At 34.4% G+C, this 19411-nt stretch overlaps 1 protein-coding gene across 4 annotated transcripts in view; it reads left to right on the top strand.

Moving 5' to 3' along the window:
* Positions 1-19411, top strand: part of LOC115219226 (exocyst complex component 6B) — a 131699-nt gene that overhangs the window by 38957 nt on the left and 73331 nt on the right. Inside the window, exon 1 of one of the 4 annotated variants that reach the window (XM_036508989.1) lies at positions 4797-5059. The exons of the other annotated variants lie outside the window; for them this stretch is intronic. Coding sequence (XP_036364882.1) covers positions 4968-5059 — 92 coding nt within the window. The 5' untranslated portion in view covers positions 4797-4967. Of the gene's footprint in view, positions 1-4796; positions 5060-19411 lie in introns of those variants that run through there. 4 annotated transcript variants of the gene reach the window in all.

The following is a 19411-nucleotide window of genomic DNA, read 5'->3' as shown; positions in this document are numbered from 1 at the left end:
CATTGGCTGTGTATGTGATATGTTAGTCTAGTTACAAATAGAGGAGTTGGAATAAGTGGTACTGTGAATTGAGGAGTTTGAATACAAGATGTTTTACACTGATTCTATAATATTGATCCATTTAAAGTAATGTAGAAGACCTAGAAAAATCTAAGTTTATTGCTTTTCTTGTTAAGACAAATAACATTAAAAGAGAACAAGATTGTCTCCATCACAACTGACTTTGGCCATCCAAAACAATTACTAGAACTGTGTTCAGCCTTCAAAAAGAAAATTAAGAACATGTTATAACACTCTTCTTCTATAAACAAGATGGGGGAACTTCTACATAAGTTCTTAATCTGTTCAATATACCAACTAAATCTCCCTCAGCAAATACTCTGCTGTCTCTAAATTTTAGACTAGTTCACATTAAAGATAAAATGGTAATATCTACAACACTGATCATACAAAGAATTTCGACATAAACTGACACACCCACAATCACTTGAAATCTGAATATTCAGGAAGCTTAATTTATAAGGTTGCTATTAAGCATTTCATTATTGGCCTCAATAATGTTATGTTTATTCAATGAAACTGATGTAAAGATATATTTTCAGAATTTCTTCTAATGACAATTCTTGTGATAAGGTAATAATACTATGGGCAAGACATTCAACTGCATCTGATAATGAGGTTCCAGCTCGGAAGTTCACCATTAGTATCCTTTACTCCCAGGTCTGCTCTGGCCCAGGGTGGTAATATCTATCGAGGTTATGGGTTTAATTGTAGATGATCCTGTGGCTAAGGCATACAGAACTTGGAGGAGGGTTAGTCCACATGTGCCACTTAGGTCCACCAAGTTGTGGATGTGTCCTGGTGTCATGTGAACAATTTCTCTACCTAAGAACCAAATAGCCCTTGAGCTTCAAGAGTAAACTTGAGAAAGCAGCGGATTAGCTGTGTAAATTGTAGATAAGCTGGCAAAAAGCAACAGAAAACCATTGCTGTAACTTTCTCCTAAAACAGTGGTCCAGTAAGACTTTTGGAGGTCCATACAAGCAAAATAGTAAACTGGGGGTGAAAAAGTAGGGTCCATAAAAAAATGTTACTTAAGATGTATTTATTAAAAAAAAACCACCTAGGTTTTTTTCTCTAATGTTTTACATAGTTCAGCATACACAACTTGATGTGTGAAAAACGGAATTGGAATTTTGAAAGAAAGATCTATAAAATTAATTTTTGATCTTCGAGTGGTGATGAGGGTTCACCAGAATAAAATAGTAATCAAAGGAGTCCATGTGCAAAAAATGGTTGAGAACCACTGCCCTAAAATACTTGGATCTCATTGAAAGACATAGTATATTGATGCTAAGTAATTCTTAAGAACAAAATAAGATCATTCAATTCAGATAGGTGGGTGAGAAGGCTAGGTTAGGTGTTGAAGGAAATAATGGGAGAAATCTACCTGAGACAAAATAGATGAACTAATTCTTTGAAACAATGGATGAGGGATGAAGTTCTGTGAGAATGTTGCTAAGTAGTGCTAAGAAGAGATTAATCATTATGTGTGGAATTTGAGTAGGTAAAGAAGAATTCTAACTGTAGTAGATTTATAGAAAAGGCCATTCACACCAATCAAAGCTGGAAGTGGTGGTTAGATGGCGATGGTGGTTGTGATGGTGGTGGCAGTAGTTTGGTGAAAGCAGCAGCAGTGGTTGTTATGAGAAGACTAAAGTATGAGAGCAGCTGGTCCTTGAAGTGATATAGTGGGGAGAGCATTAAATGAACGGATCTAGATGAAGATGATCCTTCTTAATCTAGTTATAGATCATAGCAGTTGGGATTTTGAAGAATGTGTTTAATATTCTTGGAGAATGGCATGTATGTCTCATCTGCCAGCTATTTATGTATATAAAAGGTTTCTAAAGGTCACATAGACACACACACACACACATAAGCATACCTAGAGATAGAGCATGCATATGTCCGCACTTACACATGCACTAACACATGTTTAAACAGAGCAACCTCTGTGTAGATGCACACACACACACATGCACATGTATTCAGAGACACATGTATACTGACACACATGCACTCACATACATATTCAAATATACACATATACGCTAACATGTACATAATTACATATATGTAGATGCATACACAATCACTCACATAATCAGAGATGCGCGCACATATACATTTACACACGCAGACACACACACAATATAGATTTGTTCGGAAGGTTTCTAATGATAATGTCTTTGGATCTTTTTAATTCCAATAGACAGATACACAGACTTTCATTAATCTTTCGAAAGCAGATCTCAGAAATCAATAGAATATTATAGTTCTAACTGAGCAAATAATCTGTTAGAAAATTTGCAGAACTCTTATTCCATTTTACTAGAATATTAGATCTAAATGCAACTTCAGTGGTATTATCATCAACAAAGCAATAGTTAATTCATTTTTGCTATAGTTATTTTTTGTTATTAATAGGCACAGGTGTGGCTGTATGGTTTTAAGAAGCTTGCTTCCCAACTGTAGTGTCTTGGGTTATATTCAATCCTACTGCATGGCACCTTGGGCAAATGTCTTCTATAGATTGTCCTGGGTCAATCAAAGCTTCGTGAGTAGATTTGGTTGACAGAAACTGAATGAGGCCTATTGTGTGTGTGTGTACCCTTGTTTAGACATCATGTGATGGTTGTAAATAAGCATCATCATCATCATTATCATACAAGTGAGGTTGCTCATTTCCAGTCTGCTGTGTAAAATGCATTTAGCTACAGAAAAAGTATTACCTTGCTTGGAAACCAGTGAAGGTTGGTGACAGGAGGGGTGTCCAGCTGTACAAAATCTGCCTCAACAAATTCTGTTTTACCCAAGCATAGAAAAGTGGACTTGAAATGACATCGATAACAATAACAACATCACTGTTTTGTGTAAAAGACAACAATAAATAGTTATGTTATTATGGTAAGGTTTCCTAGGTTACAGTGAGTTCTAGTCCTACTGCATGCATAGCCTTAGGTGGTTGTTTTTGTTGTTTAGATTCACGTCAGTCCTGATGATAAAAGACATTCCAGTTGTGACCATTCCATCTTTTTCTAGGCACTGTGCACACAAGCCATTATCATCCAGTGTATCCTTCCTGTTTTAACCTTTTGTCTGTCTCGTGTACCACTTGTGACACACAGGACATATTTCCCGAACATCCATGCATCATCTGTGATGCACATTCCCAATTCTTTTCAACCACCAGAGCAACTTGGGACTTATTAAAAGAAAACTTTATATTATTCAGAATATATGAAACAAAGGCTAACTAAAAGTCTGAAAAGAAGCATAAATGTTTATGATAGACTTATGAAAATATTTCAGACAGGTAAAGGGTTAGGGCAATAAGGTCTGTGTTATTTGAGAGAGATATCTAACAGGTTTAGTGACTATATGAGGCTCCCTTATTCATATCTTTGAATAAGTCACCTTGTTGAAAAACAGCTATGAGATAAGGAAGTGTCCGTCTGCTAGAAATGGCAGCTAAATTCTTCAAGTCATATTTACGATCTTGAAATGTCAGATTGGATAGTATAGTTGAAGTCACATTATTCATTGTTATGATGGTCATGATTTGGATGTCTTTGATCATAGGTCTGCTTGATTAAAGCTGCCTTGGATGCAAATGACAAGAAATTGCTTAACAACCAATACTAAACTCATGACAAAGTATTTAACAGTAAATGACAAAGTAATTAACAATAAGACGGTGATTTGTTTGAAATATAATTTTCCATAAATTTATAGCTAAATTCTCAATCATATGAAATAGTTATTGCTTAAAAGAAGGATCTAAAAAAAAAAAATTTTTTTTCAAGTAAAAAAGTATGCAATATATATAACATTTTTCAACATCACATTTCTCTTTAAAATTAACATTCCTTTACATAAATTTCAAATATATAATGTGGAAAAACAAATATAAATTGTTTTAATTGCTTATGTGTGTATTCCTGTGTGTGTGTGTGGGGGGGCATGTTTATTTAAGCATGTATGTGTGCAAGTTGAACAGAAAACAGTAACAGATCTTTGAACTGTAACTTATGTACTTGTGCATTTATAATTAATATGAATTTATATAAAATTTCTCAGTGATTAATGTGTCTGTGAAGTGAAAAACATCATTAAAAATACTTTTCAGTACTTCAGTTAAAATAGTTAAAAACTGTCATACCACTTACCTAAAGCATTTTTAAAAAAATTAAAAACAGACCTATTCATTGAATATTAAAAATTCTTGTAATATTTACTTTTCCTTCATTCCATGTGATAATATAAATCACACGCGCGCGCACACACACAAATAAATAGATAAGTAGAGATATTTAAATTCCTGTTGTAACTTCTGCAGTTCATATTTCCCCTTCCTTATGTGTTTTTTTCTTCTGTTTTCCTTTTTTTTTTACTTCTTTTTTTTTTTTGTTGCATTCTTCAATACACAGTTGGTGATTTTTTTGTGGCCTTTTCTTCAGACACACAGGCACACACTTATAGAACGTTATTACTAAGTAACTATGTCTGATTGAAAGAAAACCTTGAACTAAAACATGGTTGTGCTTGGTTATATTAACTTAAGTAACCTAATGTAATTTCGTTTCACCAGGTAATTAAGAATCTTCTGTAATTGTTCTTATGATATATTTAGCCTAAACTCAGTTCACTGTTTGTTTCTTCCACGTTGTTATTGTTAGTGGTGGTGGTCAGTTCTTAGCAGTTAGTGCCAGCAGCGACGACAAGAGGTTTCTTTTCATAAAACCTCTCATGGTGGCAGATAGGTATCCTCTGATAAAACATTAGTGCAGCCCTTCTTGGCAATGCCATGCCACTCACTGCTCAGCTCATTGTTCTGTGCAGCATAAGCATTGAAATTACAACATCAAGAATAGCAGCGTGTTTAAAGCAGAGTGAAGAACGGAATGAGCAGCAGTGAGTCTGAAATCAAAAGGGCTGTGTGTAGAAGCCTAGCTTCAGGTCTGCTAAAATTGCCTACCACTGCTTGTGCCGTAAGGTGAGTGAGTATTATTGTTGTTGTTGTTGTTGTTGTTACTGTTATTACTCGCTGTCTTCAGTATTAGATCCACTTTTAACTTTTTTTCAATTCATTCAGATGTTTTCTTTTCACCGCAGGCTTCCTTGCATCTATTTATTTACTATTTTGCACACTTAGTTATAGAACTATATCAGTCATTCTGCAATTTACCAAACTTACAAATGTATGAAAAACATGTAATACTAAGTAATAAAACTATTACAGCTACTACTATAAATAATAATCATAATTTTGGCCTGAGGTCAGAAATTTTGAGGGGAGGGTGTCAACACAATTACATCGATTCCAGCACCTGAGTGGTACTTTCTTTGAATGACTTCGAAAGGATGAAAAGCAAAGCTGATCTCAGTGGGAATTGAAGGTAGAACATAAAGAGCTGGAGGAAATAATAATAATAATAATAATAATGGTTTTAAGTTTTGCTGCATGGTCAGTAAGTTTTTTTTATGCAAGGGGTTAAGTCAATTACATTGACTCTAATGATCAACTTAATAAGAAGAAGAATCCTTTATATTATAGGCACAAGAGCCAAAATTTTGGGGGAGGGGCCAAGTCGATTACATCGGCCCCAGTGCTCAAAGTAGTACTTATTTCATCAACTCTGAAAGGTTGAAAGGCAAAGTTAGCCTCGGTGGCATTTGAACTCAGAACATAAAGCCAGAAAAAAATGCCACTAGGCTGACCAGCAATAATAATAATAATATCAATAATGATTACTATATTTGCTGCTTGAGAAGAAAAAAGTTACAGATACAAAAACAATCATAAAATAGTGTAGTAGCTTACAATAATTATGTGTGTGTATATGTGCATGAAATAAATATATTTGTTTATACCGAAAGTCAAAGTAAACAGTAAGGATAGTTATAATAGAACAAGGCCACAGAAATAAGAGAAGGCAAAAATATTCATAATTTATAAAAAAAAAAACTTTGCTATGAGGTAGGTAGTGCAAGCACTTATAGAACCACACACACACACACACACTCTTTCTCTCTCATGCACTCGCATGCAGATGCATAAAGACAGGCAATTTAGAGAACCAAAACTACTACTCTCAGTCTACTAGAATATTGGAACTTGATAAAAATCATATTGTGATCCTGGCAAACATTAACACTTGTACATTACTGCTGAAGATAACAACAATAATAAAATTGATGATGATGATGATGACAATGATAAAAATAATTTAAGTTGGGAGAGAAGTTTGTATATTTTCTTATAAAACATCCTCTTCAGAAATTATTTGCTTTGCTTTTCTTATATTTTTGGTTTTATAGAATATGATTTTATCAAAAATTTTGCATTCTGACGCATTACTGTAGACCCCATTAGAAATATTTTATCATATACTTATACCTGATTTAATAGATATGTATATAAGGTTTTTCATTTTTAAGAGCTGGTAAATTCCTTTGAGAATTTAATTTAAATTATATAGAAGCATTAATCATTACATTTTCTTGTTAGTCTAGTAGTAAGTCTCATACAGTAATAGTAATTCTTCCCTTATTGGTTTCAGTTGTTTCATGGTGACCAAACTGGGGGCACATGAAGGGGTTTTAGTCAATCGCATCAGCTCCTAGTACATATTTCAGTTTGGTGCTTGTTTTATCGATCTGTTTGTTGGGCAGCTGAATTACAGGGCACAAAGATATATAAAATAAACAACATTGATTTTTAGACCAGTGTAAACATAAGATACACACACATGCATATATGTCAGACTTCTGCAGTTTCTGTGTACCAAATTTCGGTTTCAAGGCAGCAGTCAACCCAAGACTGTTGTAAAAGACATTTGTCTAAGGTACCATATAGTAGGATGAAACCTGGAGCCACATGGTTATGAGGCGAGCTTAAGCACACAGCTGTGTCTGCATCTCTCTCTCTCTCTCTCTCTCTCTCTCTCTGTTTTTACATTAAGGCATCTCCTGTTTAAGGTTGTGTTTTAAATAATTCCTTATGGTTTATTGATTAGCTACAACTAGGCATAAAGCCAACATTTTCGTTTGTGGTGGTGGTGATGGTGGTGGTGGTGGGTTATAAGTTATTGAGGATTGAAGTATGTAAAGTACATGTGGCCCAAATGGAATCTGATCAGTGGAATTCTGAATTTGACATATTAAATCCCCAGTCAAAACACTTTGCTCTCTCTGTGCCAGCTTCACCTCCCTCGTTTATTATAATCATTTTGGTTTTTCTCTCATTCTTTCCTTACTTAGAAACAAAGTTAAAAGTTAGAAGAATGAGGCTAAAATATTCATGCTTTTCTATGAGGAATTAAATATTGTAATTTAAGTGAACAAACTTGAACTAAAAATTAAAACTGACTTACTAAATTAAGATTGATCAGTGTTCATAATTTTCTTTAGGTTTTCCATCTTATTATTATTATTATTATTATTATTATAGAAACTAAGGTGGCAAGCTGGCAGAATTGGTAGTATACCAAACAAAATGCTTAGCAGCGTTTCATCTATCTTTATGTTCTGAGTTCACATAAAATCACCCACTACACTCTCGGAGTGGTTGGCGTTAGGAAGGGCATCCAGCTGTAGAAACACTGCCAGATCTGACTGGCCTGGTGCAGCCTTCAGGCTCCCCAGACCCCAGTTGAACCGTCCAACCCATGCTAGCATGGAAAGCGGACGTTAAACGAAGATGATGATGATGATGATTGAATTTGCTTTCCACTCTTTTGGAGTTGAAAAAAAGTACCAGTTGAATACTGGGGTTGATGTAATCAACTAGCCTTTCCCACCAAAATTTTGGGCCGTGTGTTTATTATTATTGTTATAGAATAATATTATTCTAGAATAATATTATTCTAGAATAATAGAATAATATTATAATAATAGCAGCAATGAAAAAATATTTTAATGTATAAAGATAATTATTTCCATGTTTTGATGTTTTTGGTTTTATAACTATAGCTGTTAAAAAGATAATGGTATAAAAAATATTGAAGGATCCCTTTGTGTGTGTGAATGTTGCTAGATATTTTTAAAATAAATATTTAATATCTGACAATCTTTTATTTTGTGTGTGTGTATAAATATATATATACATACAAAACATGATTTCTTATGGGTCTAGTTATTATGTTTAACAATCTCTTATATATATTATGCTTACATGCTTTATATGCATGTGTGAGTGCATATGTCTATATATATATACATACATATATATATATATATATATATATATATATATATATATATATTATATATATATATATGTATGTATGTATATATAGTAAATAAAAAAAATGAAGAACAAACACCAAAAAACAACATGAGGACGTGGTACATGTAAAGTATTATCAGACACTCAGGGAAGGAAAGAAAGATGGTTTAATGTTTCGAGCAAAGCTCTTCTTCAGCAACAGAGGAAAGTCCAATAGAAAGGGAACACAGAGGAAAAAAATTGCTAATGATTCACGTGTGATTACATTTTGAAAAAAATATATTTAAGTAAATAGATTGAAAGGTAGACAAATAGATATAGGTCTATATGTGTGTACACGTGTACTTATGTGTATAAGTATATACTTACACACATGCACATATATGCATTTGTATGTGCACATATATATATGTACATACATACACACACACACACACATAATATATATATATTTATATATTTGATTTTGTACCTTGTATTGAGTTCTATATTTAATAATTACATAAAAACGGCAGTTGTTTTTATATATTAAGAATGCTCCCCACCAACCAGATTATATATGTACAGTGTGGCATTCATGAACCAGAATATATTTCACCTACTTTTATTTTATTGTTTTTCTTTTCAGTTGACTGTGTAAAAGATATTTCCTTGATGGAATGGGTGGGGTTGTATCGGCTGTCTCAGCTAAGAACATTAGAGCTTTATGTGTAACTTTGGGTAAGATGGAATAGATAGGAAATGGGGGAAATCAATGATTGCTATGTTTTTATGTTATCTTATCATGATGTTTTCTTTTAAAAATACAAGTTTATTTATTTTTGTAAATTTAGTTTTCTGCAAGGTTTTATTTTAATTCCTATTAATTAATATGTATATATGGAGGCGCATGGCTTAGTGGTTGCGGTGTCAGCATCACGATCATAAGATTGTGGTTTCGATTCCTGGACCAGGCGACGTGTTGTGTTCTTGAGCGAAACACTTCATTTCACGTTGCTCCAGTCCACTTAGCTGGCAAAAATGAGTAACGCTGCAATGGACTGGCATCCCGTCCAGCTGGGAAACACATACACCATGGAAACCGGGGCCCATGAGCCTGGCTAGGCTTTAAAAGGGCGCATCTATTTTATTTTTAATATGTATATATTAAACATAGATTTGTGAGGCAGTTTCTATTTCTTATTCCTATCTGGCCATGCAGCCAGCCTTACTGAAGTTGATGACAGTCTAAGGGAATCTATTCCCTTAGATTAATCATTAGTTAGTCAATACTTACTATAATAGTGAAGGCTTATGGCTTATTAGTATTCAGTTCACAATCATAAAGTCTTGGATTCGATTCCTGGCAGCACATTGTGTAAGACACTTTATATCTCATTACTCCAGAAGCTGGCAAAAATGAGTTAAGAACTACATTAAGGATATCTGTGTCTGTGGAGCACTCAGCCATTTGAATGTTAATTTCAAGAGCAGACTGTTCTGTTGACTGGATCAGCAAGAACATTCATCTTCATAATTGACTGAGTTCCAGTCTTACTATAATACATGTAGTAGGGTAGTCTCATAGAAAGGTTTGCTCTTCACCTATGGACCCTTTGTACCAGAAATTACATTAAAATTTCTTTTCATAATCATTTAATTAAGTATTTAGTAAATTTCAGACATGGTCTCTTCACCTCTGAGTAACTTATGAAGAAGAACAAAAAAAAAATGAACAAGAGGGCCTGTAAGTAGTTGCTGTTATATATAGCAACCAAATATCCCTAAACTCAGACCCAGCCATCTTCAAACATTTACAGCACACATGATAATCCTAAGCTTTCACAGTCTGTTGATGTGTTGGATTTTCAGCTTGAATGCCTGTGACTGTGTGATAGAAAGTTTTCTTCCCAATCATGTGGCTCCAGATTCCGTCCCACTGCCTCGCACCTTGGGTAAGTGTCTTCTACTATCGCCCCAGGCTGACCGAAGCCTTGTGAGTAGATTGAGTAAACAGAAACTGAAAGAAGTCCATTGTATGTGTGTGTGTGTGAGAATATTTTTATGGTCATTGTCCCCTGCCACTGATTGGCAACCAATGTTTTTTTGTTTACATCCCCTGTAACCTGGTGGTTCAGCAAAAGAGATCAATACAGTAAGTTACTGAGCTTTGAAAAATAAGTACTGGGTCAATTTGTTGAACTTAAAGCCGTTCAAGGCAGTGGCCCATCATGCCTGCAAATTAGTGACTGAAACAAGGAAAAGATATCCAGCTGGAGGAGGTGTCCTCCTGGGGCTAAAATCTACAGTAGCATCCACACTTAGGGGTTAGCCATATTTACATGGTAAATATACGTTACAAAAAAATATATTTAAAAAAGAAAACAGAAACTACACGTGGAAAATATATGGAGAAGGTAAGAAGGAAAAAAAGCGAAAATGCACATTGAATATAAAAAAAATAAAGGCTTTTTTTATGGAAAGTAGCGATAAATAAATACAATTAGATGAACTGAGGTAGAATTAAGAGGAATTAAATTCAACTGGTGTCATCATTGCTGTTCACTGGCTTTGAATGCATTCAACGTCAGTGAACAGCAATGATGACACCAGTTTGACTTTGAATCTCTTTAACAATTCAAAATAATGAATTTAATTCCTCTTAATTCTACCTCAGTACATATAATTGTATTTATTTATCGCTACTTTCCATATTCAATGTGCATTTTCGCTTTTATTCTTCTTACTTTCCTCATATATATATATATTATATATATATATATATTATATATATATATATATGTATATATGTGTGTGTGTTCTTATATATTATATATATGTTCTTATATATTATTTATTATATATATATATATATATATATAGGCGCAGGAGTGGCTGTATGGTAAGTAGCTTGCTTACCAACCACATGGTTCCGGGTTCAGTCCAACTGCGTGGCATCTTGGACAAGTGTCTTCTGCTATAGCCCCGGGCCGACCAAAGCCTTGTCAGTGGATTTGGTAGATGGAAAGAAGCCTGTCGTATATATGTATATATATATGTGTGTGTGTTTGTGTGTCTGTGTTTGTCCCCCTAGCATTGCTTGACAACCGATGCTGGTGTGTTTATGTCCCCGACACTTAGCGGTTCGGCAAAAAGAGACCGATAGAATAAGTACTGGGCTTACAAAAGAATAAGTCCCGGGGTCGAGTTGCTCGATTAAAGGCGGTGCTCCGGCATGGCCGCAGTCAAATGACTGAAACAAGTAAAAGAGTATATATGTACTCTAATGTATATATACTATATATACATGTATGTATGTATTCTTATATATATATGTATATATATATTCTTTTATTTGTTTCAGTAATTTGACTGAGGCCAAGCTGGAGCATTGCCTTTTAGTCAAACAAATTGACTCCAGGACTTATTCTTTTGTAAGCCTAGTACTTATTCTATCGGACACTTTTGCTGAACTGCTAAGTTACGGGGACGTAAGCACACCAGCATCAGTTGTCAAGTGATGGTGGGGGGGGACAGACACACACACACACACACACACACATATATATGTATATACGACAGGCTTCTTTTAGTTTCCGTCTACCAAATCCACTCACAAGGCCTTGGTTGGCCTGAGGGTGCAGTAGAAGACACTTACCCAAGGTACCACACAGTGGGACTGAACCTGGAGCCATGTTGCTGGTAATCAAGCTACTTACTACACAGCCACTCCTGTGCCTATATATATATATATATATATATATATATATATATATATATATTACCAGCATCACTTCACTGGCACTTGTGCCGGTGGTACGTGAAAAAGCATTCGAACAAGGTCAATGCCAGTGCCGCCGCTGGACTGCTCCTGTGCAGGTGGCACGTAAAAAACACAATTTGAGCGGCCAAATCGTTCAACGTCCAACCCATGCTAGCATGGAAAGCGGACGTTAAATGATGATGATGATAATATACACATACAAGAATATACACACACACATACATATGTGTGATATGTGTGTGTGTATATATATATATATATATATATATATATATATATATATATATACATTGTTATATATCATATGTGTGTGTCTATCTGTATAGATATACACAAACTGACGCCTACGTAACATCAGGTATTATGAGGTCTAGCATTTTGTACGACTTAGAGGATTATAGTTGTTTCTCATCTTAGGGTAGGTGTAATACAAGGGATTATATATATACATATACATATATTTTTGATATGTGTAGTGATTGTGTGTGTTGGTGGAGTCTAGGTTATCATGACTTATCATGACCTCATTTTGAGAAAGATGTAAATGTGTGTGATGTGAAACAGTTATAATTCCAAATCTGTTGAGTTACTGGGTAGAACACATTACTTAACCTTGCCTGTGTTTAGAAATAGATAACCGTTCGATCTGCCTTGCTTTGGTCCAATAGAGGATTTGACAGGCTACATTTTGAATTACACACACACACATCTTTTATCTCTTTCAGTCATTAGACTGTGGCCATACTGGAGTACTACCTTGAGGAATTTTAGTCAACCTAATCAACCCCATTAAGCTTGGTTCTTACTCTATTGGTCTCTTTTGCTGAAGCACTAAGTTACAGTGATGTAAACACACCAACACTGGTCATCAAGCGGTGGAACAGACACAGACACACATGCAGTTGCACAAATACACACACACACACACACAATGGGCTTCTTTCAGTTTCTTATTTCTTTATTGCCCACAAGGGGCTAAACATAGAGGGGACAAACAAGGACAGACAAAGAGATTAAGTCGATTAAATCGACTCCAGTGCGTATCTGGTACTTAATTTATCGACCCCGAAAGGATGAAAGGCAAAGTCGACCTCAGCGGGATTCGAACTCAGAGCGTAACGGCAGACAAAATACTGCTAAGCATTTCGCCCGGTGTGCTAATGCTTCTGCCAGCTTGCCACCTTATTTCAGTTTCTGTCTACCAAATCCACTCAGAAGGTTTTGGTTGGCCTGAGGCTATAATAGAAGACACTTGCCCAATGTGTCAAGCAGTGAGACTGAACCGAGAACCATACAGTTGGGAAGCAAACTTCTTAACATGCAACCACTGACAAATACTAAAAAAGCATCAAAATTCTACCGGTTGACTGAATTTTGTTAGTACCTATGGACATCACTAATGTATCATAGAGAACCAAACGCTGAATGCCAGACTGAACATCAGTCAAACTGATATAGAATAACACTGACCAAACAGCCAGTGATGTCACAAGCAGCTGGCAGGCTGTATATAAATTGGCTATTATTGACAGAAGTAGCTTTTGTAACAAATATCAATTAGCACATCCAACCTAACTTGGATGCATTGTTTATAACACTGTATGCTGCAGTGATCATCCCAAAAAATCATTTTATGTAGATGACAAATACTAAAAAGCATTAAAATTCTATCAGTCGACTAAATTTCATCAGCACTTGCAGGTGCATTACTGTATCACATGATTTCACCATATTGTGGATCATCAGTTGTAGGAAGCCAAAATAGAGTATAATTTTGTTAATCCCTTCCTAGTTATGATATATTCATGTCTTTTCGCATAGAACTATCCAATTTCTAACTCTTTACAATCTAATGTCTCTTCTGAACACTATGATTTTGCTGTTTTCATTATGATAATCTCTGCATTTCTCATTATCCTAATTACTCTCTATAAATCAATCTCCTTCTTTACTTTCATACATACACACACACACGCACACACACATACACACGTGTGTGCGACCTGTCTCTTACTCTTCTTATTCTAGATGTCTATAATGAATACTTTTATAGTCTCTTTCATTGCCTAAATAGCTGTCTGCCATTTCACTTATATATTTTTATTGCTGATGAATGGATGCATTTGTTTAATGTTAAATGTTTTAATGTTTTAATGTACACTTATCCTATCATAATATCACAATGTCTCTGTGTATGATTATATATATATATATATATATATATATATATATACATATATATATATATGTGTATGTATGTATATGTGATGGGTAACTGATTACTGGAACTATACAATATCTTTAAGCTAGTGTCCATCAAGCACATCCACACATTTTATTATAGCTGGCTCCATCAGAGACTCAAGGGTAAAGAGTTTCATCTTGCAATTCATTTCTCATAGTTATCAGTGTTTGATAAGTGCATTTGCACAAAATCTTAGTCCTTCAGTCACTGACGTAAATTAGCAGGTATAATAAAATAATATTAACATTCTATTTTATGTATTGAGTCCTATTTCTTCTGTTCTGTTTGCATAAGCAATCTTACATATACTACATTATTTTATTTTATTGAAGCTGAAAAACTTCTCAAGCTGTCTCTCAGAGTTTGTCAAAAACGATAAATAAGGATCCCACTATTTCCTATTAAAAACAATCTACACAGATGATTTGTTTATAGTGATAAAATGTTTGTGCTGTTCATCAGCTCACTCCTTCCATCTAGTCAACATTGCTTGTACAGATGCCTGGTGTACCACACATCAGATGTCAATGCCATTGCAGAGCAACGAGAAATGAAGTATTAAGTTGTCTCACATGAAATGTTGAATTTGAAAAAGGAAACATTAAAATTGTTTTTTTAAGTTTTAGAATATTTATTTATTTAATCAAAATATGATCCTTGTTCATTTATGACCTTCATCCAACATTCCTCTAAGGCATATATTCCATCATCAAAGAATTTGTCATCTTTTGCACTGATAAACTGTTCGAATGCTTCAATTACCTCTTCTTTATTTAAGAATGTTTTATTGTGTATAGCAAGCTCGAAGTGTTTAAATATGTGATAATCAGTAGGAGAGATATTAGGAGAATAAGGAGGATGTGCCAAAATTTCATAATTCAGGCTTTGCAATTGTGGACTGTAGCTTGAGAAGTGTGAGGCCATACATTAGCATGAAGCAAAATTGGGCCATCTCTATTCTGGATTGCTTCTTTTTTAATTTTTCATGCATACAATCAATTACCTGACAATAGGATGTTGCAGTTACAGTTTTTCCTTGTTTCAACAATCAATAATGAATAACCCATTTTGTTGGTCACTATACAGTGACCATGAACTTTTTAGTGTGCATTGGTGGTTTTGGGTAGTGTTTTGGTGACTCTCCTGCATCTAATCACTGCCCTGTCCTCCTGCTCTCATCAAAGAGTATCCATTTCTCATCACATGTAATGAGTCGATGCAAAAATAGTTCTCTTTCCAACTGAGAAATCAATATGGAACACACTGTAAGGTGTCTGTTTCTTTGAATCTCATTAAGTTGATGGGGAACAAACTTATCCATCTTTTTGACTTTTCCAATTTCCTTCAAGTATTGAGAAGCAGTTGTGGGAGATGTCTGGAGCCCTGATCCGATTTGTCGGACAGTTGTTCTCGGATTTTGTTTAACCAAAGCATTCAATTCATCATGCTGAATAACTGATTTTGGTCTCCCTCTTGGTTCATTTTTAAGGCTTTCATTTCCTGAACGAAAGCTTTGGAACCATCTCTGAACAGTTCTAATGTCAACAGAATCATTACCAAAAGCCCGTTTGATGTTTCATAGAGCTTTGGTGGCAGAGTGACCCAACTTGTATTCGTACAAGAAAATCACTCAGTATTGTTCAGTTGTCAACATTGTCATAAGAGCTGTAGGTAGCAATTTTGAATAATAGTATTGTCTAGAAAGAAAAAGAGTTAGGAATAAACACAAGCATATACATAGAAACTCATTAAAAATCCATTTATAGATGACTCATAGGAAACCCATTTAAAATACGACATTTCATATGAGACAACCTAATAGTTGGCTCAAGATCATAATGCATTATCTGGTCTGAGAACTGAAACCACAATCATGCAATCATGACTAACACTAATCACTAAGCCATATGGCTTTACTATATATATATGTTTGTGTGTGTGTGTGTGTGTGCTTACATGCATGCATGCAGATTTGTATGTTTTGCTTTGTGTGTGTATTCTCATGCATATAGTTGCATATCTAGACATGTTCCTATATATTTAAATGATAAACTTCTGAAAAGTTTTGCAGATTTTTACAGTTCCAGTGATGGATTGGATCTGTAGTCTTCAAATTAGCTTTCTCCTTTCTGGTTTTGAGAAGCCTAATTTCTTAAGATTGGTATTTAGGCAGTGTGTTACATATCCAAGGGCCCCAATAATTACAGGTATAAACATGAACTTGTAATCTGGATAGAGTAACTACAGATTTCTCTATAGTTCAGCATAAGTATTCTCTTTTTCATTGATCTTCAGCTTTATGTATGGATGGATGGGCACTTAGAAATTCCAAGCGGATATCCAACATACTGGGAAACCACTGGACATGAGGTACTCCTTTGAGAAGGTCACTCTGATATAAAACTGGATATGCAAGGAATGGCATTTATGGGTATCTCTTGCTTTCACTTGAGATCATGGAATCATGGTGCTCCCACATTTTTAAGCTGCAACCCATACTAACACTAGATATCTTGCTTAGGGTTGTCTGTAGACTGTCAATAGGGTGGAGAAGGACTATGAGGTGTTGTGCAAGCTTTATTGGACCTAAAATTTTGCACAGGCATTGCTTTGTCAGTTGATGGTCATATTCGTCTATGAGTTGACAGTTGACCAGAGAGAGAGAGAGGGAGGGAGGAGAGAGAGACACATGTACATCTACCATAGTACTAGCAGTTGGATTGAATTTGAAATGATATGGTTGGATGGTAAACTTCTTAGCCACATGGCCATGATTGTGCAATATTTTATATGCATACATTTTGTTTTCAATCTGTATCTTGTTGTGTGATGAAAACTCAATAAAGTCCAAGATTTTTTTTTCTCTGTGTATATCTGAGAAATGGACTATGTGATATGAATCTGTTTGAGTCCATTTAACTTTTATGTGATAAGGACCATGTATGCTACCTGATCAGATTGTATAAATATATATAGATATGAAAAATCAATCATCCGATAATGTTGGTATGATGATAGATGTATTATATAAAATTACATAAGACATTAAAGCAAATGTGTAAATTCTATATAGAAATATCTAAGACCTGTTCTAAAATAGTTTTTCAATGTAAATAAAGCCTATGGAGCAAATGTGAGTGTGCCAACTGAAGTATTGCTAGAAAATTAGCTCAAAATTTTTTTAAGTTAAGCAAAATTTCTGTGTGTGTGTACACACATACATGTACATATGAATATATATATGCCTATATAACCACAAATATTTAGCGAAGCTAAACCACTAGCTATACTGGATTTCTTGATGGTGCATTCTTCAGACTATATTTTCACTATATGGAAATACAAGTATTTTCAATTATTTACATGATGAACATTTAAGCTATCTCACTCTCTTCCCCTCCCACTCCTTTAAAATTCATTTCATTATTTCAACAACACTTAAACATCAATCCACTGAATAAACAACAGAATATTTGTTAATAAAAATAGTGTGGGGGTTAAAAAGAAGAATTATAAAAAGAAAAACTCTTCTATCTACAAAGGAAAAGCTGGTTTGTTTAAACTTCAGGCATGTTTATATGAATTTCATGATGAAAGAAATGAAGAGTTGCAAAAGTTTTAAAGCTGTAAGCAAAGAGGCTGGCGTCTTTTATAAATAAACCAATACCTGTGCAGCCTTTGCAAAGATGAGAACACAGATGCTTCTAAATCTATTTCATGACGTGTGTATTGAGAAGAAAATTAAGTATTACTTTGCTATTCATTTAGCTATCTCAGGTGTTAGGTTGTCTTTTATTACAAATATTGCGAATTTGTAAGGTACTTAAACTTGTCAAGGTACTTAAACTGTACGGTTACTGATTAATCTGATGAAAGCAATGACACTATCCATTTGCGTAATCTTATTTGACTTAGAAGTCCATCCACAACTGTTGTGGAGAGAATGTTGGGGTTTTTTTGGGGTTTTTTTTTATCTGCCATGGAATAATATACTTGCATTCTTGACTTTGCATTGATTTTTATCATATTCCTTTACTGGTTTCAGCCATTGCACATTTGCCATGCTGGTGCACTACCTCATATGGTGAAAGGCAAGGCTGGCTTGTGTGTGAAGGGATGGAACTAAATACTATAATATATTTTTGTTTGACACACCAATTCCACCACCCCATAGCAATACACACACACACACATTATCATTATTGTATACTCTTATTTGTTTTTATAAGTGTTATAAATGGGTGCCTACATTTCACTAGAATATGCATTTACTGATGCTTAATGTACTTGTTAGAAATAGTGAATTGTAGGATATGCTAGATAAATCTTAATTATTTTTTACTTCATTTCCTTGAAAAATTTAATCCTTTATAATACTCAAGGGATTTCTAGAGACATTGCAACCCAAGAAAATCTGTCTTCCCCTTTCTAGATCAGGACAAGAGAAAATGCATGTCTTCCCCTTTGACTTTTGACTTAAAATACATCGGCTCAATCCCTTGAGATATGAAGCTTTACACTCTAACCACCTTAAGGTGCATATGTACACACACACACATTTCTAGCATTACATTGTCTGCTGCATATCACTAGTCAATTTGGGGGGATCAGACCTGTACCACACAAGTTCATAAGAGTAGCTAACTGGGTGTTTGTTTCTAGCAAAATTAATGTAGCATGTTAGATAAAATTTTGTTTTTCATCAAGCATTTGTTGCAATATGATACAGGTATTCCATCAATTTTGAATGTAGGCAATTTCAAGTGACAGTGCAGCTGCACTACTTCAGAGTGATTGTTCTGACTTTAAATACAATGCAATTGGATTTGTTCAGTCGTTATTATTTGAGTAGCTTTTTCGAAATACCTAGCAGTCATTACTGGATATGTTATTGTCTTTGTGACAGAGATCTGGAAAATGTGTTCAGTAGATACTATATTTTTGCAGATTTCTAATGCAGAATTTCTCCTAATGTTTTGATATGCACAAAGTGTAATCTCCCTTAATTATTTTGAAGAAGTATTATATTACCAAGTACAGCATGAACTGGAATATTATAATTATATATAATCTTATCTAAGTTATTGTCATCAAAATTATTTTTAAATTA

This window comes from Octopus sinensis, linkage group LG14 (assembly GCF_006345805.1).
Source record: "Octopus sinensis linkage group LG14, ASM634580v1, whole genome shotgun sequence".
Classification (NCBI taxonomy): domain Eukaryota; kingdom Metazoa; phylum Mollusca; class Cephalopoda; order Octopoda; family Octopodidae; genus Octopus; species Octopus sinensis.
The sequence above is the reverse complement of the archived record's forward strand: the minus strand, read 5'-3'. Positions and strand labels throughout refer to the sequence as shown.